General features: G+C 37.1%; 2 protein-coding genes and 4 non-coding genes across 9 annotated transcripts; 5 read left to right on the top strand and 1 right to left on the bottom strand.

The window, feature by feature from the left end:
• Positions 1 to 4,393: 4,393 nt before the first annotated feature.
• On the top strand, positions 4,394 to 7,806 carry LOC113355168 (protein OSB3, chloroplastic/mitochondrial-like). Of its 4 annotated transcripts, none has more exons than XM_026597955.1 (9): positions 4,394 to 4,979; positions 5,069 to 5,213; positions 5,893 to 5,998; positions 6,091 to 6,179; positions 6,268 to 6,376; positions 6,550 to 6,642; positions 6,750 to 6,913; positions 7,020 to 7,155; positions 7,268 to 7,806. In XM_026597955.1, the coding sequence occupies exons 1-8, from the start codon at positions 4,585 to 4,587 to the stop codon at positions 7,128 to 7,130; spliced, it is 1,212 nt and encodes a 403-aa protein (XP_026453740.1). In that variant the 5' UTR covers positions 4,394 to 4,584; the 3' UTR covers positions 7,131 to 7,155; positions 7,268 to 7,806. The 4 variants fall into 4 exon arrangements, 3 of the variants coding, with proteins under 3 accessions (XP_026453740.1, XP_026453742.1, XP_026453741.1); XM_026597957.1 differs by having other exon boundaries at positions 6,550 to 6,647; positions 6,743 to 6,913; XR_003362190.1 differs by lacking the exon at positions 7,268 to 7,806 and having other exon boundaries at positions 6,743 to 6,913.
• Positions 7,807 to 7,986: 180 nt separating this feature from the next.
• LOC113358930 lies at positions 7,987 to 19,502 on the bottom strand. The gene is made up of 6 exons (XM_026602639.1): positions 19,220 to 19,502; positions 12,287 to 12,353; positions 11,997 to 12,084; positions 8,936 to 9,199; positions 8,689 to 8,838; positions 7,987 to 8,538 (listed from the first exon to the last, which is right to left on the bottom strand). Exons 1-6 carry the CDS (start codon positions 19,500 to 19,502, stop codon positions 8,080 to 8,082), a joined length of 1,311 nt encoding a protein of 436 aa, XP_026458424.1. The 3' UTR covers positions 7,987 to 8,079.
• On the top strand, positions 13,361 to 13,432 carry TRNAQ-UUG. Its single transcript has one exon. It is a non-coding gene; the product is annotated as a tRNA-Gln (tRNA).
• Positions 13,936 to 14,007, top strand: TRNAQ-UUG. The gene has a single exon. It is a non-coding gene; the product is annotated as a tRNA-Gln (tRNA).
• TRNAQ-UUG lies at positions 15,193 to 15,264 on the top strand. The gene has a single exon. It is a non-coding gene; the product is annotated as a tRNA-Gln (tRNA).
• Positions 16,362 to 16,433, top strand: TRNAQ-UUG. Its single transcript has one exon. It is a non-coding gene; the product is annotated as a tRNA-Gln (tRNA).
• Positions 19,503 to 22,499: the final 2,997 nt, after the last annotated feature.

Genomic DNA, 22,499 nt, shown 5'->3' with positions numbered 1-22,499 from the left:
GTGCAACCTAGGGCCAAGGAATACCACACATGCCATTGGCATATGCCGTGCAACACTTCACTTTGGCATTACCATTTGCACCCGACATGGAACCCAGGGCCAAGGCATACCACACATGCCATTGGCACATGCCGAGCAACACTTGCACTTTGGCACATCCACTTGCACCCGACGTGGTACCCAGGACCAAGGCATGCTACACATGCCATTGGCACATGCCGTGCAACCCTTGCATTTTGGCATGACACGCCTACATCAAAGGCCACGATTCCTCTTATACAAAATCTCGACCGTCGAAGGTCGCCAATGAGACGGCAAGTCTCTCAATATCAACTTATCAAACACCAGCGACAAGCTACATGTTTTCCACGAAAACACTCGAGACATCAAAACGTATGCCACAAACTGGGGGATGCTCATTGGGGTTTTGGTTTGGCAGTCTACAGCGTGCGGCATACACAAATGCCCGTTTCAAGAAGGTGTAATAAGAATAAAACGGTTAGTAAATGCAGGAAGTAATGGTGAATCGCTATTTCATTATGGAACATCAATTCCATCAAATCCCATCAATACCATGCGTTACCACCTCTTCCCATTTAACTCATCCGTTTCTTTTCTTACGAGGCCAGTGTACGTTTCACTTATACTTGTATAAATAGGTTTTACCTATTTCCACCAAAAGACAAGTTTTTGGTCAGGGAGAAATACAACACTCAGAAAAGCAACTCTTGATAGCTTTCTCAAAGCTTTCATCTTCTGATACAAGTCAAGTACTACTCTTCCAGAACTGCTCTGGTCTCAACACTCTATTCGCTTCCCTCCCTAAACCATCCCTTCTCCTCCTCTTTGTGACCGAAGCAAATCCAGAACGACAATTTCTTGGTTTAGGCCAGATTTGTACAGATTGATCTCTCGTATCTAAAATACTCCTGTGTAGTACATTTGTTTAGGGTTTAGATTTGTTTCTCACCCACTCACCGAAATTACCAAAATCAGCAGAAACGATTTTCACCCATAAACAGTAAGTTAGATTTAGATTCACAATTATCAGATTCAGATATTGAAAAATACCACCAAATGATAGTTGTTGATTTATTCGACTTTATGATCAAATCTATCAAAGACAAATCAGATCTACGTCGGATCCCAGCCGATCAAGATGTGTCCACAAAATTCACAATATATGAAAACTAATCAGATAAATCTTATTCGTCTTCAAATCTTCAATTATCTTTAAAGTACCTGCATACAAAAACTTGAATCCTCTTGTGATCAATCACGCACATAACGGAGTCTGTTAACAATGGATTATCACAGGATGTCTTTAAATCTAACTATAGTTCTAGAGATCACGTCGATACTTTGATCTAGTTTGAGTGACCCTTATGTCAGAAGAGAATGCTCTCAATAATAATCAAACTAGGTGCAATCAAAGTTTTAACAACCTTTAGTCAATCAAATCAATAATCGAAAACTAAGATAACAAAGCAATTATCTAGTTTCCCACCAACGGTACTCGTAAAGTTTCTTGATCCCGTAGAAGTATTTAAATGAGCGGTCGTAAGAGATTTCACCTAATTAGGATACTTTCATCTCCGGATAGACGGCTCCACCAGAAACAACACTAATGAAGTTTGCCTGGCTCTTAGGATGGTTTGCAAGAAATGCAAACTCAACTATTTATAGACCAAGGTTGTTTGGACAACAAGAAAATTCCAAAACCGAAAATATTCTCAAGATATGCAATAAGTACCTAATTTCGTTTTCCTATTTCCAATTAATGTCAAACCACATTTATGAAAACTTTTAGGAAAAACTTCCAATATTAGTTTAACACATTACTAATATTCCTTTTTCTAGAGATATGTTCTAATTGTTGGAAAACCAAAACATATAGGATCGAAAATCTTAGTTAAAAGATTCTTAATATTTTGGTTTGGGATCACCTTGAGTATCAAGGAATATCTTTGAACAATTATGAATAAGAATTGTGCGCATATTCAAATTATGTCGACATCCATAATTTTTCTATCTTAGCAAACCCTAATTCCAAACTCACAAAAAACCGTGAAGTAATATGTGAACTTGAGATTCGGTTTTGTCTTTGGGACCGGTTCTACCATGACACCTAACATAAGTTAAGTTTTGGTTGTACCAAGTCTCCAACATAGGTACGGATCAGTTCCATCCTGACTCCTAACATAAGTTAAGAACTCGGTCATACCAAGTTCTCCAAATGGGTAGGGATCGGTTCCACCATGATTCCGAACATAGGTTAAGAATTGGTTATACCAAGTTTCCAATATAGGTAAGGACCAGTTCTACCTAGACTCTCAACATAATTTTAAAAATCGGTTATACCAGGTTCCCAAGATAGGTAAGGATCGATTCTACCTTAACTCTCAACATAGATTAAAAATCGGTCATACCATATATCCTACCATAGGTATGATTCGGTCATAAAAGATATTCATGGGATAAGGGTTATACTTCGTAATTCAACATATCCTTGATAATGAAACAAGTTCGTAAATGTACTTCCTTTAAACAACTTGTATAAACATTGTTTCCTAGGATGAAATCACACCTCTATCCCATACACACAATCAAGTAAGAAGTTACATAAATTATGTTGATGTTGCACTTACGAAGTTCAAAAGATAAGGGTTATACTTCGTAATTCAATATAGTTCTTTGACACTTTGATCATAATAATATGACCAAGTCTAACACTAGAGTTTCATAAATATATAACTTCGCATGTTTTGTTTTCAAATAAAAGCGACTTGAAAGATACGGTAGGAATGAAAACAAGTTCAAGTCAATATTACTAACCTCAAGTGGAAGGATGATGTCTTCGTTGTAGTCGTTACTTCTTCACATTCTTCAGGTCTTCAGAGAAATACTTGTAAGTCTCAACATTCCTAGACTTTCTAGTCTAACCTAAACGAGGTTGACTCTGGTAATTAATCAAGCGACTCTAGATGAGTTTTGATACTAAAATATGATAACCAACCTTGACATACCAACGCTTGGAGGGTTCAACCGAGTTATGCTCTAACATTATGTATATTAAGTTGATAACTTGTTCTCTATCGTACACTACTTTATTCAAAGAAAATTTTCCCCATTATTCTTTTTTTCATTCAAAGATGTCAAATCTATCATCATCAACTACCAATTCATTTGAACACATACTTAGAAGATGCAAACAAACTACTTCATCATCATCAACTACCAATTTATTTGAAGACATACTTAAAAGAAGAAAACCAACTACCACATCATCGTCAAGTACTGGATAGAATAAGAAGACATACTCAAGGAAAAGAAACGAGGTCAAGACCAATTCCAACTAATGTATAGATTAAAGGATGTCGAGGAAGAGATTGAACGAGTTAAAAATTATTACATTGTCAAGGATCTTCCCGAAGACACACTAAATTACCCTTTACACATCATCAACATGAAAGTATATTTTGGATTCAAGTTGCATCGGGTCCTTTCGTTCCAAAAATGGACGGTAAGTACAAGAAACCACGCCATAATTATCGACCCAATTACGTTTGCTCAAGGACGATTCACATTAATAAATTGTTCTACAAGTACAACGAGTTTCTCACTAGGTACATAGGAGACAGGTTTGCGCCACAAGATGCTTATACCAAGTGGAGAGGAGAGCCATTTTATCATTTCGAAGCCGTGTTGATTGTTGAATCTCAGACTAAAAAATAGAGAAATTTTATTTTATGCAGTTACAAAATCAATGTGATAGTTTAGTACCGTGCTAGTTTATCGCCGCAACGTACTAAGTTTAAATTTTAATAATTTATGCAAAGTCGAAATGGACCATAATCAGGCATGTTCGATTATATGTAGTCCGATTGTAACAATAAAAGTTGTCATCTTCTTTAACTTATTTCAACAATAGAGAATCTTCTGCCTTTTGCAATTTGGCGGACGATTCGAAAGAAAAGTATCGTGGCAATAGGGGATGAAACTCGGTCCGGCTTATCATAGCTATTAAATGTACAATTTTCAAATCATCGTTTTATACTAAGATTTTTAAGGAGTATTTGAGTACATTAATATATATTTAGAATACTGATGTTGATAGCAGCTAATTTTTGTTTTATTTAGTTCGTCATCTTTTGGACCGCCTATTTTTCATAGATTTGTCATTTTTGTTTCAGAAAAAAAAAAACTAACTAATTTGGTACAATATAATGATAATGATAATCAGGTGATTACAAAAATAAGGGTAATTCTTATCAAAAAAAAAAGAAAAAAAGAAGGGTAATTTAGTTATTTTAAGGTTTTGTGACACCTTTATGTGTAAAACTCTACACCGAAAATCTAAAACGAAGCCTTTAATCCCAAACAAGTTGGGGTATGTTAGAAATGAAAGAGATCACCATACGAGTCGCAGAAGGTACCGTCCGACTATTAAATATTTGAGTTTCATGTCCTGATGACATGGCTGAGTTTTACGTGGGTTCGCTAAGCCTATCACTACTTTCTCCTTTATCCTGGACGAGGACAGGCTCTACAGTGTGAAACAAAGTTCTTAAACCCTAATAAACCATGAATCTCTGCAAATCATTTGCACTAAATTTATCATCATCTCAATCAACAGTAAGAAGACTATGTATAGCTCTTCAATCATCTCACCTCTTCTCCACCTCCTCCTCATCATCACCATCGCCAGAATCCGAATTGTTAGTTTCTGAATCCAAGGATGATAATAATAATTATAAGGAATTTTCTAGGTTTGAAATTGATCATAAACTCCAACCTCAAAAATATGTGGGTCATCTTGATTGGCCAAAACCTAGTGAAATACCATGGCAATCAAACAAAACTAATTCTAGTAATTTGATTGGTTCAATTTCTATGCCTGTTCAATTCCAAGATGAATATCCTGATGGAAAATCCACAGTCATCGCTATTCTTTCGCGTGATTCGGCTCCGCATCTTCGGTACGCTTCAACACTTTAGTCATTTTGATTGTCAAATGTATGTATTAGTCTACTTTGGATTGAGCTTGATTCAATTTTGTCCATCTTAGGATCCCCATAATCTTCAAAGGTTGTCTAGCAGATATTGCTGCTGAGCATTTGAAAGAAAAAGACGTAATTCATGTAGCTGGGCATTTAAGTGGAGATTCACTTCCACCAAAATTTGTTAAAGAATATGGTCATTTTGGTATCCAGGTATGGTTTGGCTGACCCCCATCACTAAAATGCATATGATAATCCTATCCATGGGTTGTCCGAATTGACACATTAAGTGAACTAGTCTTTGTTAATTGATTGAGGTGTTTGATTATATGTAGTCTTCTTGTTGTATCAGTTTATTTTTTATTTTATTTTTATCTAGAATCCGTCTGCATATGTTTATAGAGCGATATGCCCCGAAATTAGATGATCTATAATCCAAGTGATCGGGGACTGGAAGCAGCTGATGTAGTGTATTTGTTGAGAACCTGACATATGCTCCTTTACTGTTTGGTGCCTGATTCTCTTTAAAGTATTTAAAGAAGGCTGTGTAGGATTTCAAAATTGTATATGTTGGAAAATGTAACCTCTATGGATTAAACCTTGTTCAATACGGATCTTTCCTATTTGACATACCTCATCCAAACTCACATTTAGTTTCATCTCTGACTCTTCCTCCATGTTTGGCTAATCTTTCTTGAGCTTATGGTACTTACACAGCTTGTTTGTTTCTTACTGCGGTTAATCTAGGTTGTCAAATTCAAGATTAAAAAATCATTTTAGTGATTACTCAAACAATATTTGTTAGGTAGATTCTTAGTTTCTTAACCAGTATAAGTTATTGCCTTCAATGTGTGAATGAAACGACATTAACATTCAGTTATAACCATGTTAGGTTATGGCGCATAGCATAAGTTTTATCAAAGTGCCCTTCCAAGGCAACCAAACGGTCCAAACCTACACAACTTATACGCAAGGTGGACAAATTTCTCGCCAGTCAGGTATATTTTGATTTGTTTCATCATGTTTCAGTTTTACCACAAATTGCTGACATCCTTCGCAGAAGTTTGAATGCTCTTTCTTTCATTTTCAGTTAATACGTTAAAAGATACACTTTGGAGAGACTTGTTTGACAACCCAAGTCAGTGGGCTGATTACAGGAAGGATAAGCTCAATGGATTGGTAAGCACCTGCATATCTCCTCCAAACAGATGACTGACATTGTGGCTTTTATGCAAAGATTATAATTATTAAATTAATGCTAGTCCAGTTAAAACCAAAACATCCCGATTTCAAGCACAAAGATAGTGGCCAGCCATTATGGATTAACAGTGCACCAAAATGGGCCATTTCAGAACTTCAGATCACTTCTGGAAAAGGTGAGCTCTGATCAAAGTGTAGCCTCTACTATGAATCTTACAGTTCGTGGGAAGATATTGGGCTTAACATGTGTACTTTTTGCTTACTTAAAATTTTCTCGTATGTGGAATTGTCCAATTTTGTTTTTTTATCACTTACCTCCGTTCACATCTTCTAATGGTGTTCTTTGAAGGAGAGGAGTCTTCTTTGAGCAGTGCTCAACAACCAATTGGTTCCGGCTGGATCAATTCAAATAAGAAATTGGAGTCGACAGATAGTAGATCTGGTAAGGTAATCATCCTATTTATTTGTCGTTTCGGTTATTAATTATTTGCATGTTTACTTTATGAACTTCTTTTAATTCTTCTCTTTCCCTTTCTTGTAAGGCCCCAGACTTCATTCACAAGGACGCACATGCGGCATTGCGGCTTGATAGCTCGCCAACTAGTGTATTGGGGAAGTTGCCTCCTCCAAGCAAACCAAAAGATGAGTCAGAGGAGTCCTGGAAGAATTTAATTGAACGTCCAGATAAATGGGTGGACATCAGATCTGAAAAGGTATGCGGGCTACTACTTTATCTAGTTTGTGATTAGTCTATCTATATGCATTTATGTACTTGTGTTAATTTTTATCTTTTCCATTGCTTGATGTTCAATATCTTAGGTCAACATAAAGGAGCCCGACTTTTTACACAAGGACACTGGCCATTCATTGTGGCTTAGTAATGCACCAACTTGGGTACTGCAAAAATTGTTTCCTCCAAAGCGGTTATGAAGATAGCTAGAAATCCTTAATGCAGGTCTGAAACAACTTAACAAAACCGATTCGAAGATAGCTAGAAAATTTTAACTGTGTTTGTATTGTGATGGTTAAAGAAATCTAACATGACCGTTTGTATTTGCTTGGTCCAGGTTCATTGCAGCCTCTTCTTGTTCTAATACGAGTTGGCTGATCATTAATCTGCTGGCAAATTGGCGATGATACATAGCACAGTCTAACTAAACTAAACAATATGTAGATTTGTACAGCTTATCAAGGATGAAAGGGTATACATAAAAGACCAACCAAGAAGATGTCAGAATTCTCAAAGCAGCAGTGTTTGGTTCTTCTCTGTTCGACCTCCATTACAGCTAAGAGTTGATGTTCCAGTTTTTTGTTTTGCATGCACCTGCAAAAGATCGATTGTTGGTGCCTACCTAGTTGGGAGCAATCACAATATTGTGCTTATGGGGATATCGCAGTCGTTGGGTTTTTCATTACCTATTGTGCTGGACCTGCTAGGTCTGTTAAGATTTCAGCATTAATTGCTTTTTTTCTCCTTTATTAGCAAAAAGTTCTTTTTGTTACGTGCCTACGACCCATGGATGTGCGGTCCAACTAGATTCCTAGGATTGTATATAAAGGAAACTATGTAATGCTTCTATTCTAATCTCCTCATAAGATTGTTCTTCTCCTTCCTCTTATCTTTCTATGTTTCACCTATAATTCTCCTAAAACACTTTTTTGCTTTTTCGATGCAATTAAAGAATTTTGTGCTGATGAGTTTCAAACTGAGGTCACTGGTGTGAACTTTACCACTGCACTGCATTGACATCGGCACTTCTTTTCTTGTATAACTTCGAGGAACTAATTAACAAAGATGATTATTATTTACCAGATTTTTCAACTTACAAGAACTGAGATAAAACGACAAACATCCAAAAGGTGTGGGATCAATAATATATCAGTCATCAATAAAAGAGGAGAATTTGAACACACAACTTGAAGAGGCTCTTGCAAAACTTGGTATCTCTACCATAAGCTCTTCTTTGCTTTTTGGATTAATAAAGCCAACCGCAGTATCAGTTCCACATGAGATAATCATTGTTTGCAAAGGTTTTGCATTCTTCAAAATCAGTTTGACCCACCTCATCTCCCTCGCCTTCCCAATAAATTGTTGAAAGCAGACAGATTTGAGATGAAGAAATAAATGTCCGATATGAACCATATCGAGCTCCCAACCATCGTTTTTTGTGGTTTGGTTGTTTTCCCCCTCAACCAGAACAGAGTTGTTGGCTTCATTATCATGGTTTACTTCACTCTCATCGTTATGCACGCCGTCATCATCACCTGCAGATTTGCTGTTTCCATTGTCACATTCTTCTTCTTCTTCATTTTCTTCTTTGTAACACGGAGTAATCAACTAAATTTGAGATAGAAAAGGATTGACAGATATCAGAAAAATAAATTACTGCAAATACATTATTGGTTAAAAGTGATGCACCCAACATACTATTTAGCCATTTGTTTATCAACTGACGGGAAAATGCGAATTCAAAAGTTCTGAACTTACCCTGTCAAATATGAGTGACTCCACATTTGGTGTTGCTTTAAGCACAGCATATAATATTTCATCAGTGTCTACTTCCTCAGTTATCGTCAACTGTTTAACATTATGAAATGTTGGCAAGTTGTTTAACCGATCATCTGCAAAGGAGAGGGCCTATTCTTCCCGAGGCATTAGCAATAAATCAGTTTCAAAGGGTTGAATTAGATAACAGATTAAAAAAAAAAATACTTCAGATATAACAACAACCAACCTGCAGGGTTTCATCAGAGATAGATAGATGTTTTACATGTTCAAGCGCTCGAAGGAATCCACTTATAGCTGCAGCATGACCTATCCTTTGCTCCCATGTTTGACCATAATAATATTCGTATTCGTCAACCAAAAATGAAACCTGTGCTTCAACTAGCGTTGGAAAGGCAGACAAGATAAATTCCTTTGGAACACCACCCAGGTAAGTTAGAAAAATAAGACTAGGTGCATGAATCCCGAGAGAGCAATCTTTTAAGCAATCTTCCTGTTCATAATGATTTTCAAATGTCAAGAGTTTCAATGCAGGAATTGAAATACAGAAATTCTTCATATGAAAAGTGCAGCATTTCAGAACCAAATCTTCAAGCACCAGGCAACTGGAAAAGAGCTGCTCATTCGACCATTCGTCGTTGAATTTGACATCACAAAGTTTAAGACGTTTGAGCCTCGGAAAAGAGATGTACTCAGGAAGACAGATATTTGGCTGTATATTTAGCTCCAAAGTAACTAGTGATTTACAAGTAAAAAGGGCCAGAGGAATAGAACCGGGGAGCAGTTGGTGTAGAAAAAGACTGATCTCTTCAACTTTATGCTTTATGACAGCAGAAATCCACGAATTAATCTTACAAGCATTCAAATGATTCTCGCTCCAATACCAGTGGAGAGAGAACTTCTTTATACTTGAGAAATCGTGAAGAAGCAACGTTCTATCTACAAAATCCGTAAATTTAATGGTCTCTGAAGGATTGTCCCAGTCAGGGAATTGAAATCGAGGGTCGGAATCGAGGTCCAAATGTGACTCCATCGCTTAGATAATAAGCTAGTACGAGCAACACACTTGCTATCAAGAAAGGAAAGGATGTAATGAAGAAGCGAGTCAGGTAATAAACTGATCCTATCTTCTTCTGCCCCACTTATGCTGTTCTGTCCCTTCCATAGCTTCCCATTTATCGAATCCATTATCTTAAAAGCGAAACAGATAAAAGGCTGAAGCTAGAGAATCTTAAAGAGACAAACAAAACAATTACAAGACTATCAACAAGGATACATCATTATGTATTGAGATTTTTACATTCATAAAAAACAAGGGTACTGCTAACAGGCTAACACTAAGACTTCACCCACCAGTTCGAGTGTTCGACTTCTTTTCTAAGTAACTGAAATTGCCAGTTACACAATACCCTCCGATAATGTTTTATGATCACTGCATGTGTTATCTGTTGCGATATAGACTCTTGGGTTGACGCTACATTGCTGATACGTATAAATCATCGATCCTCATTTCTTAATGAACGTGACTAGTTTGTTTTAGTCGGGTTTGAACAGGGTAGATGTTCTTGTCCTGGTATCTAGTTAGGGATATATGAATTAGTATTAATGGCCGCTCTCTCCTTCACCTAACTAGTGAAATGAATATGAATGTTTGGACTCCTAGCTTTTAGAGTAAGTAAAACTATTTATAGCAATACCTAGAATTTGTTTCTCATTTCCTATCAGACTGCTCTTCCACACAGACAACTCTTCTTATATTCCACACTAGAGCAAAAATTGCTCAAAAAAAAGTTAAAATGAACCCTAAATAGAAATGTAACTATCTAATAATTAGGGTTTTAAAACGAGCAGAAGACACAAAACAAGTTTTGATGCTAAAAATTGAATGTTACCATACCAGTGAGTGATGTTGGACTGCTTTGATGGATTTCCGGAAGACTTGATTTCGGAAATTGCTATAACAATTTCATCTCAGTCGGTTCCATCAATCTTGAACGTTTCTACAGAGAGAGAGAGAGAGTGTGTTGAGAAGCGGGAAAAAGCTAGGGCGAAATTGACCTTCTTGAAGAGAGCAGCAGAAAACCCTCTCAACTTGGGCTGGTCCGTCCATATTTGTACCAAGTGGGGGGCTATAGCCCAGTTGACTAGGAGGAGCTCATCCCGCAGGTCAAGGGCAAAGTAGTTAATTTCGGCCGTCTCGGCCAGTTTCCGGCGGAAATTCCGGTATCATCTCACAGCAAGAGGAGACTGTAGAAGACATGTGTTCAACTATAATCCTCTAATTGACAAGAGACTGTAGAAGGTATTTGGCACAAGATAGATAAACTTTTGTGGAAACCGAACTCAAATGACATTTTTACTGTGAAATTTGCATTCAAACAAGTAGCCAATCCAATAGATATCTCGTAGCTCAGAGTTCCATCTCCTGGAGAGGCTTCTGGAAAACTACACTTCCTCCTGGAGTTCTTTATTTAGAACTGAAATGCTTGCAGGGGACTGTCTTCCTACTGGCATGTACTGCCAGAATGTTAGTTATTTTTGCCTGTTCTGCACCAATGGTACTGATACTATGCAGATTGGATTAAATCTCCAACTCAGACATCTTGACAAGTGTCTAATCCAGATAATATATCAATATGCCAGTGATAAGTTGGGACGAATTCTACATAATGTAACTGGAATTTACAATGGAGTTCGATGTTGTCCCATCAAAGCAATAGACAAAGGAATGACTTGATGCCCAACTACAAGGACATACCACCTCTGAATCCCTGAATGCTCCAATTGCTAGACAGATGCAAGACCCCAAAAAAAAAGAAAAAAAAACACGCCTTGCGTATGAACTCTTCAACATACTCCGCCCCTACCATCCTTGAATACTCCAACAGCAATAAAAATTGAAACTATCAAATTGAGATATATATATATATTTCTCGCCTAAAATCAAAAGACTTGACATCCTCTAAATAATGCTTCACATCATTATTTGGAGGATTTAAGAAACTACCACACGTGGGAAAAAGACTAACTATAACTGTACCATCGAGAGAAATGAGAGGTTTCTTAATTACAGAAGAGTTTTGGATGGACTGCTAATTGTTCTGCACATAACCACTTGTAGTTAAAATTAACATGAATGAGATGCCGCATTCGAATCTGATCCACATTGTAGACCATATACCCGTTGTGCAACAATTCACCTTGTATTGCAAAAATACAACTTTTCGCATTTATTACTTCAATGGATAGGAAGTGATATTAACAAAATGCTTAAAATGAGAGCATGGTACCTTTCGGTCTCGTTGTCTTTTTGGCTTCCCAAGTGGAACTGCTTCAAACTCTGATGGATCTGGCGCTGTTGAACCAACCCCTTTTGTGCTTCAAAATATATTTCACATAAAAGTATTAGTAGTCACAATGACAGCTTGAACGCTTAACAGGCCAGGATCACTCACTCTACAGTTATTCGTTGTTTATTCATATTGAAAGGGCATAATCTAAGTTTCTGCCGCCATGAACGGGTGCTAGTGTAAAACTTGTTAACTCTCAGAAACCATAAAAAGATGTGTGAATTGTATACATGAAAGTAAAATAAACCAGCCTTAGCTTCCCCTTTGGCAATTGATCAGCGTTATAATCTCCATGTGCTCAGCCATCTCACCCAACGCAACCTGTCAGCCTTTGATGACGAAGCTCTTCACCATCAAGAATTTGAAATTTAAGAATATTACCAACAAAAAGAGATTCTGCGGCAATTAAATTTTTTCTTTTTACAGAAGAGGCTTATAATTAAGCAAACAACAACTGACCAAAAACAAGTGGGTGCTATTCAAAATCGGGGTCATTGGAGGTGGATGACCTAATAGTAAAAATTCTCCTATATGTACGAGTTCCAAAGTAGCTCTCCCTTTAGGTTTTCTTATTAACACTTCGATCTGGATATACTGCCCCAACCTTTGCACTCATGAACTGAATATTTATCACCTGCAAATGCACAAAGGAAATGGAAATTTTAGTTTCTCCACGTGACAGCTTCATAGAATATAACAAGCTAAGATAACTCATTTTTGTAATTTCTCAATCAGATCAACTAGTATTTCTTAGTTTGGTAAGTATGAGCTTAGTTAACAACATATTTCAGCAATTTTTGTTCGTGTTGCAATGAAGTTGTAACCTACTCAACTACTCTTTCCTAGCTAAGTTTTTTCGCGCTCAACAGACACATAAGCCAAAACCAGTGCAAGCAACAATTTAAACAGAAGCATTTCCTGTTCTATGACCAGTTTATGCAACCAAAAAGATACCTCTTAGATTATGTGAATGAAGTGCAGTAGGATGAGAGTGAAGTGTAGGCAACAATCAAACATTTCAGATATCCGGTTACCCTAAAGTTCAACAATTGAAATTGAAACCTGAAAGATGTCTCAAGTAAAAGAAAGATTCCATAAGTAATATTGAACTGAGAGTGCCATAAATCATAAGGGGTCTAGAAACCTACAGCAAATAAGCCACTGCTTAATAATATGAATCTGCAGGTTTGTACTTGAGATTTATGTTTGTTGCAAAATCCACATATCAAAAAGGATAAGTAATCACATTTGGACTGTAGTTCCAGTTCCACATCAACCTCTAAAAACCACCTAACATCACAACTGGTTCTATGGTGTAGTGGTTAGCACTCAGGACTTTGAATCCTGCGACCTGGGTTCGACTCCCGGTAGGACCTTTTTCTTGTTACTGTTTTTCTTTATCTTGTTTTGCCTTGCTTTTCTTCATTCCCTACACACAAAAATTCCTCACTCCCTCAACCCATTGCATCTTTCAAATTTCCATTACTGCCATTACCTGCTGCTGATTCTACTTTCTACTACTCATCCAAGTTCTTACACAACTTCCACTAAGACTCTCTCCAAATACGATTCTACAGCTCCAGATCCAACACTAACAGTCCCATATCATTCCCATTCCCATTCCTCAGATGAAAAAGTTTCAAACAAGAAGAACAAAACAAAACAAAACATTGACAAGCAAACTTCCGACAACCTATGACCCATTCAGCTAAAAATATGACATCATCACACAGGTAACTATCCAACACTGACATCACCACATACCTTGCTTGAAGCTATTTGTTGGTTGTCGTAAAAACAGTGTCTCCCATAAACCAACTGTGGTACCACGATGGTGACATTTGAAGTTGTTAGATCCAAAACACCTAACATCGCAACTTGTTCTATGGTGTAGTGGTTAGCACTCAGGACTTTGAATCCTGCGACCTGGGTTCGACTCCTGGTAGGACCTTTTGTTTTTCTTCCTCTTCTAGTTTCCCATTTGTTATTATTCTGGCAGAAGCTGCTCTTGTTCATTCTAGTTCTTTACTACACGTAAAAGTTCCTCGCTACCTCATCATTCAACCCATCTCTCATTCACTACTGTACAGCTCAAAGCTCCAGTGCTACCATTACCTAGTGTTGATCCTGCCTCTACTACTCGTCTAAGTTCTTACACAAACTTCCAACCTACGACCCATTCAGCTAAAAACATGACATCATCATACAGGTTATTTGACACTGTTTAAATATTTAGATTGATAACATCATCTACAGAACTGGTTTTCCATTCAAAAGCAACTGTGACAAACATGTTCATGTCATACATTTTCTGCTAACCACATTAAAATCATAATTCTAAAGTAAGTCATTTATTCGTTCTTTTTAAGGTTACTAATTGTGTTACTGTTAAGTATATGTTATCATTGGAACTACTTACTGCTAAGTACTAGCACACATCACCCATTTACAAAAAATTTACTGGTTCATAAACAAGGATTGAGTTTCTCACTTTCAACTTTTTTTTTATGCAAAGGAGGAATTTATTAGATGTTGGAAACCATTACAGTATTTCTGTCAGCTTGTAAAGCTGAAATAATGAAATTAGGATGACATGATATCTAGTCGCTATTGATCTTAAAAGAACGAGCATGTTTAGCCAGCTTATCAGCCGGTTTATTAAATTTCCTATTGATAAACAAGGATTGAGTTTCGCACGTTTCAACTTCCTATATTTAAACACATCAGCAAGATACAAACAACTATTAGAAAAACATCAAACACAAAAAACTATAAAGTTGGAAGTTCTCAAACTTAATCTCATGAAGAACCCTTCTAAGTTTAGACGAAAAATGCGAGAACGGCGCTTTTCGGCACATAAGCACAATCATATAATACATACTTCAGTTCTATTAGTTAATAACATGCTAAGTGCTTATAACAATAAAAGAGCACAAACACTTTTGTATCATACTGGGACAGTGACATCATCACATAGCTTGCTTGAAGCTGTTAGTTGTTAAGATTGATATCAAGGTGTCGTAAAAATGGTGTTCCCAAAAAACCCAACTGGTGACATTAGAAGTTCGCTCTGTGCTTACCGCACGGCTGCGTGACATTAGAAGTTGTTAGATCCAAAACACCTAACATCACAACTGGTTCTATGGTGTAGTGGTTAGCACTCAGGACTTTGAATCCTGCGACCTGGGTTCGACTCCCGGTAGGACCTTTTTCTTGTTTTTTTTATTTATCCTGTTTTTCCTTCTACCTATAGTCTAACCAAGACGTATCTGCTGTTCTTCATCCTAGTTCTTCTCTACACAAAAATTCCTCGCGCCCTCATCATTCAACCCGTCTCACCCATTCCATTCACTACAATGTATCGCTCAAAGCTCCATTACCTGCTCTGATCCTGCTTCTACTACTCGTCTAAGTTCATACACAAACTTCCACTAAGACCCTCTCCAAATACAGAACCAACACTAACAGTCCCATATCATTCCATTCCTCATACAACTCAGAATCTGATGACGACGAAGAAGTTTCAAACAAGAAGAACAAAACAAGACATGACAAGCAAAGTTCCGCCAACTTACGACCCATTCAGCTAAGAACATGACATCATCAAACATGTTGTTCGACGCCGTTAATTACTCAGATTGACAACACCATGCTATAAGAAGGGTTTTCGTACGTATCATATATTTTCTGTTAACCACACTAAGATCATAATTTCAAAGTAAGTCGTGTACATGTTCTTTTTGAGATTACTAATTGTGTTAAGTATATGTCCTCATTAAATCTACGTACTACTAAGTACTAGCACACATCACAGTGTACAAAAAAGTTACTGGCTCATAAACAAGGATTGAAATTCTCAGGTTTCAACTTCCAACATTGAAATTTAAGTTTCTCCTCATTCTTATCTAGGTCAGTAATAGTGTATTATCCTTATGTTCTCATACAACCTAATTGCTACTGACATGTGCCATCAATCTACTAAATTTACCCCATCTGTCAACAGTTGTTGAATTTCTCAAGTTTCGACTTCAAACAGGTAAAAGTATTAATTTAAAACACCATAAAGTTCAGCTATAAATCTGTAGAAATTTGATAAAAAAAAAACTCCCAGAAATAAATGATTTCTCCAAAAGCCTCAAAACCTACGATAATATCTCAGATCAGGTGACCTGTATAGATGAAATCATCATAAAAGTCCTCAAAAGTAAACACAATCTCATCATATATAACCTATAAGGCCTAAATTAATACAAATGGTGACATTTGAAATATTCAAAATCTAAAACACCTGACAACATTACAACTGGTTCTATGGTGTAGTGGTTAGCACTCAGGACTTTGAATCCTGCGACCTGGGTTCGACTCCCGGTAGGACCTCTTACTTGTTTTTGTAAACCTTTGCGTTCTATATATAGTTACTATAGCCTAGCCGAAGTGAGGGTTCTACACTCATTTTCATCCTAGTTTCCTTTTTGTTGTTATTCTCGCGCTAAAACACATCAACAATGGCAGCAGCTGTTGTACTACTCGTCTAATTTTCTACACAAATCTCTGCTCACACCCTCTCCAAAATTCTACAGCTCCAAATCCAATACTAACAGTCCCATCTCATTCCCTTCCTCCTACGACTCAGACTCCGATGAAGACGAGGATGTTTCAAACAAGAACAACAACAACAATAAGATATTGATAAGCAAAATTCCACCACCTTATGACCCATACATATAGTTACTATAGCCTAGCCGAAGTGAGGGTTCTACACTCATTTTCATCCTAGTTTCCTTTTTGTTGTTATTCTCGCGCTAAAACACATCAACAATGGCAGCAGCTGTTGTACTCGTCTAATTTTCTACACAAATCTCTGCTCACACCCTCTCCAAAATTCTACAGCTCCAAATCCAATACTAACAGTCCCATCTCATTCCCTTCCTCCTACGACTCAGACTCCGATGAGGACGAGGATGTTTCAAACAAGAACAACAACAACAATAAGATATTGATAAGCAAAATTCCACCACCTTATGACCCATACAGCAAAAAACATAACATCATCACACGGATAGTTTGATGCTGTTAATTGGTAAGAATGATATCACCATGCTCTAAAAGAGGGTTGTCCTTCGAAATACAGTAAGATAAAATGTCCATATCATATATTTCTTGCTAACCACACTAAGATCATAATTCCAAATAAGTCATCTATTCGTTCTTTTTAAGGTTACTGATTCACTTATCTCTATGTTCTCGTAAGAACTTCTTACAACTAATTACTAACACGCACTACATATTTACCAGCTCATAAACAAGGATTCAACTTCTGAGGTTTCAACTTCCAACATTTAAACAATTTTAACAGGATATAACTATTAAAAAGCATCAAACGCAACATACTATCCAAGTTAGAAGTTTACTCACTTATTCTCATGAAACACCCTTCTAAACTGAGATGGGAAGTGCGACAAAGGTGCCTTTTGACACGTAAGCCCAATCTCATAATACATACTTCAGTTCTAGTTAATGACATGCTCAGTGCTGACAACATTAAAAGCACACGACCACTTTCAACCATAACTATCCCATACAGCGACAGTGAGATCATTATGTAGCTTGTTGGGAGTTGTTAGTTGTTAAGATTGATATCAAGGTGCTGTAGAAAATGGTGTTCCCACTAAAATCAACAGTGACAAACTCGAATATACCATATATTTCCATTAGTATCACGAGTTCTATATTTAGTTACTTCTTCAACCTTGTTGTAGTCCTATGTTCCCATGTGGGATAAGACATATGCTTCAGTTCTAATGACATGAATATTAAATACTACGACAAAACCGCAGATACACTTTCCACCATAACTATGTAATACTCCAAACAATGACATATCCCCGTAGTTGATTCAAGGCTGTTAGTACTAATATCACCACGCCATGTAAATATCTTTCCCTAAAAAATCAACTATACCATAAATTTCTCACTAAAATCATAACTTCCATCTAAATCACCTTTTGATTCTTGTTCAACCTAATCACTAGCAAAATTTACCAAACAAACCTGCTCGTAATTTCAATTTAAGTTTCTCGTTCGTTATTATCAAGGTTAGTAACATTAACTGAATTAACCCTGTGTTCTCATACAACCCCTAATTGCTACTAACACGTGTCATCAATCTACTAAAATTTATCCCCTCTGTAAACAATGATTGGAACTACTCAAGTTTCAACTTACGCCATTAAAACACCACGAATTTCAGCTATAATCAATCTATACACATTTTCATACTTCAAACACAAAATAACTCCCAAAAAATAAAAAAATTCATCCGAAAAACCTTTAAAAAATCAGATCAGGTAACACATACAGAGATGAAATCATCTTATAAGTAAACAAAATCTCATCAGATATAACATTTTTTTGAAGCATCATCAGATATAACATAACCCTAAATAAATACAAAAAAGAGAAAAAAAAAATTATTGCTAAAACTAAAAAGAATATGCAAGGAAAACATACCGATCGGAAGAGGATAATCTGATGATGAAGAAAAAAGTAGAGATTAACAGATCCACCACGTCGAAAAGGGGGAAGAGCTTTCTTCTTCGAGACAGAAAGAACAGAAGAAAAAGTAAAGTACATCTTCTCACCTTCGTTTTATTTTAGTTTATCTTTCCCGGTAAAACTTGAAAGAGGAAACTAGAAGAATATTTGACCGAAGTCCACGTGGTTACTTGGGAACTAATTTGTATCTGCTGAGGAGATTTTAGTCCACCCGCGTTTTTTTAATGGATGATGACGACTAATCCGACACACAAAAATTCAAATATTCCCAATTATTAACAATCAGCCATCAATGTAAAACTCGCCACCTCCACGGCGCCGCCAACACCTTGGCAATGTTGTTTTTTTTTTCCTCAGTAATAAAGATCCTTTTATTAACCAAAAAATATCCAAAGAATACAAAAGTCAATACTGACTTAACTCAAATCAGAGCAAAAAGAAAAAAATAAAATAATAACAAGCCTTTGTTTTTATTTTATAAGTTGTACAATTTAATATAATCTATAATAATATCATTGTTCCGCCCACCCAACCCAAAATAGGATTGTCAGATCCATCTATCATATGTAGCTACCGCCTGCAAAACAACAGAGGGATATGGCTTATACCGTTATGGGATCCTGCTTGATCCATTGGACATGCTCTCCATGCCCAGTAAAAACAATCGACACTACCAAGCATACCAGGAAATCCCCGAGTTTCATTTTCTACCAAAATCCTTTTTGTATCTTGAGCGGTAGGTTGACGCATGTATCGACCATTATAAATCCAAATAATTGCATCCATAAACTTCATAGCATAATAGTAGATAGTGGTCGCTCCCATTTGTGTGTAATCATCTAAGGAATCCGATGCAATGCCTTTGGCAAAATGTTTCATGACGGCAACCATTTTCATATATGGAGAATGGCCAGGAATACTGCAAGCATCGGTTTTTTGGCGAAAATCATGATCAAAATCACAAACTTGCTCTAAAATTCTCAGAAAAAAATGGACGAGGAAAAGCAAACCGACCTTTGAACTTCTTTGGCCCATACATACAATTGAAGTTGAAGTACTGATGCATCATACGAGCATCCACATCTACACGTTTTTTGTGCACCGTCTGACGGGTCTTGACTACATTCGGGACGGGTAGACGTATTCCCTGCCTCCTCTGCGTCTCCAAAAGTGTAGCCACTGCTACAACATTCGTCTCAATATCATCTTCATCATCCGGAAGGCCGAAAAAAATTCTTCTCAAAGCTCCCTGCATAATGCACCTAACGCAACAAAAAGATAAAATATAACACTCCATAAACAACAAATAAATACAATATAACACTCCATAAAAATAAAAAAACCAAACACTCCATAAAAATAAATAGTATTTAAAAGTATAACACTCCATAAACAACAAATAAAAATAACTTAAAATACTCCATGAAAATAAATAGTACTTAAAGTTTAATTCAGGTCAAAGAAATTATGGGGTTGTTGATTGAACTGAGTATCATAAACAATGTTAGGCTCGCTTTCCCCCAACGACGCATCGGTAAATTCATTTTCTCCTTGTTGATACTGTGCATTTCCTTGTTGTTGGTATTGTGATGTAGTAGCTCCATCTTCGACCATAGGAGTGTAAAATTGTTGCCCTGTATCCCATTCGTATGAACCACCTAATGTGAGGTCTTGTTATGTATTAGCTTCATTTGGATTGTTTGGAGGATGGGATTGGATATATGGTATTGAAAAAGATGTAGATCTACCAGATGAGGAACATGAAGTTGTAGTCAATTCGTATGACTCGTCCCATGCGACTTGACGAGCTACAATCTGGAATGAACATTGTTTTTCCATAAACCTAATGCAATCATCCTACAAGTATATAAATTAGAGAATTTAGTCAAATATTCAAGGAGCCCTTGGAACTGTGCAAAATGAAAATGAGTACAAAATGTAAATGTACTTACCGCAGTCAAGTTCATCTCCCGAAAGTTATACAGACAAGGAACCCTTCGAATTGGTATTTGACGTTCTACGCCGGCTTCACCGGAAAATAGTAAACTGAAATCTATCTCCGGCAGTTGTGATGGGGGCTCATTCTGTGTGTAATAGGTATATGTCTACGACATCATGTCAGAAGGAGGGTGACTAGGTAACAAACGGCGAGGAACAGCTGAGCTACCCACTGCTATCTCATCGACGTTCTGTGCATGGTATGAATTAGTGACATAAGCTCCAACACTCTTCTTCGTCCACCAAGTGTTATATTGATCCTCAGTGACTGTATAGTAGTCGGTGACCTCTACTATAATATTGAGTGACTGTATAGTGACGAATTTGATGCAATCCTAATCTTCTTTAAGAGACAAATCTCTGGGAAAACATCAAAATGTCCTTTAGGTGACTGATGATGAGTGCCAAATATTGTATATATTTATCCCTTTTTGTTGGCATTTAACTCATCTTTTGTGCATTAATTCTACATTTTATCCCATATTCTGTATTTTCATTGTTTTCAAGAATAAATATTTTTATTAATTAATTTTGCATTTTTAGGTAATAAATAAAGTTCGGATGACTTGCGGAGCAAAAAGAGCAGAAAAGTAGTGAAAAGCCGGGAGAAATTACGCAAGGAAGCCGCGAAGAATGGTGCGCACAACCTCATTTTCTACACACAAAAGCGCCTCCGTTCTCAGCCATCAGATCAGTTCTCAGAAGCATCCGATGGTCGCTCCTTCATAGAGCATCAAAATCTGAAGTCTCTGCCAAGCACCACAGCGCTGAAATTCCAAGCCTTCAGATTAGATGGTAGTTGAATCCAACGGTCGCTCCCTTGCTGTGCATCGAAGATTGATATCTCCGCCTTACACTACAGTACCTAACTCCATCAAGTACCGTTCGTTTCGTTGTATCCATTCATCCGACGGTCGCTCCTCGCTTGCCTCCGCATCACCGTCCGATGCACCTACCAGCTTCGCATCCAGTGACTCAGCGTCGCAGAACATCAAACTCGATACGCCCGCCTAACACCCAAATACCTAATACCCTCCTTCCCAAAACAGTCGACCTCTCCTCCCTCACTTCTCCACAGCAGAGAACCACCATCACCTTCCCCTTCCACCGTACACCACCACCTTCTCCACCTCAATCACCACAACGAACACCATCATCACCCTACCACCCTAAACATCACCTCCACACTTCCCCCTTTCCTTTCACTCTCTCTAGCCCTCTATTTTAATGATTTCACACCATAACCCTATGTGATAAATCATTAAAACAGATGAGTCTAGAGAACAAAATAGAGCATGGGTATGGAGTAGGAGCAATTACAAAGCATGGGTCGACGATTTCAAGGATCAATTTCAAAGAAATTAGGTAAACCTAATTCAACTGATTTTTGGGGAAGAACCCTAATTTTGTAGTTTTGAGAAATTTGTGTTGTGGGTATAAATATGGGTGTGGGATTGGTGTAGAAACTTTATGCTTGGATTAGCCTGCATCCAGGACTCTCATGTCCTGTTAATGTTAATTGTTATGCTTAGGATGCTCCTGTTAAAATTGTTTGTCTCCTGTTATGCTTAGGATGCTCCTGTTATGTTGTAAAAATTGTTTGTCTCCTGTTAAATGTGCTCCTGTTAAAATTGTTATGTGCTTGTTTTAATTTCATGTTTTAACTTCCAATCAATTCCTGTCAAAGTTGTTGCTCACTGTCAGTTAAATGTTCACTGTCATGTTTAAACTTGCTGTTAGTTTGATGGAATGCTAGGCTAGATATCTGTGAAGCATTGATGTGATTGTGCAATGGAAGAAATCAGTGCTCATAGCAAGCTGATTTTCTTGCCATTCCTTGTGTATGCTTAGGTTGCACTGTTGATTGAGCATTGGGAGAAACTAGTGCTC

The sequence above is a fragment of the Papaver somniferum genome, chromosome 3 (genome assembly GCF_003573695.1).
Source record: "Papaver somniferum cultivar HN1 chromosome 3, ASM357369v1, whole genome shotgun sequence".
In the NCBI taxonomy this organism is placed as follows: domain Eukaryota; kingdom Viridiplantae; phylum Streptophyta; class Magnoliopsida; order Ranunculales; family Papaveraceae; genus Papaver; species Papaver somniferum.
This window is presented reverse-complemented; position numbering and strand designations above follow the sequence as displayed.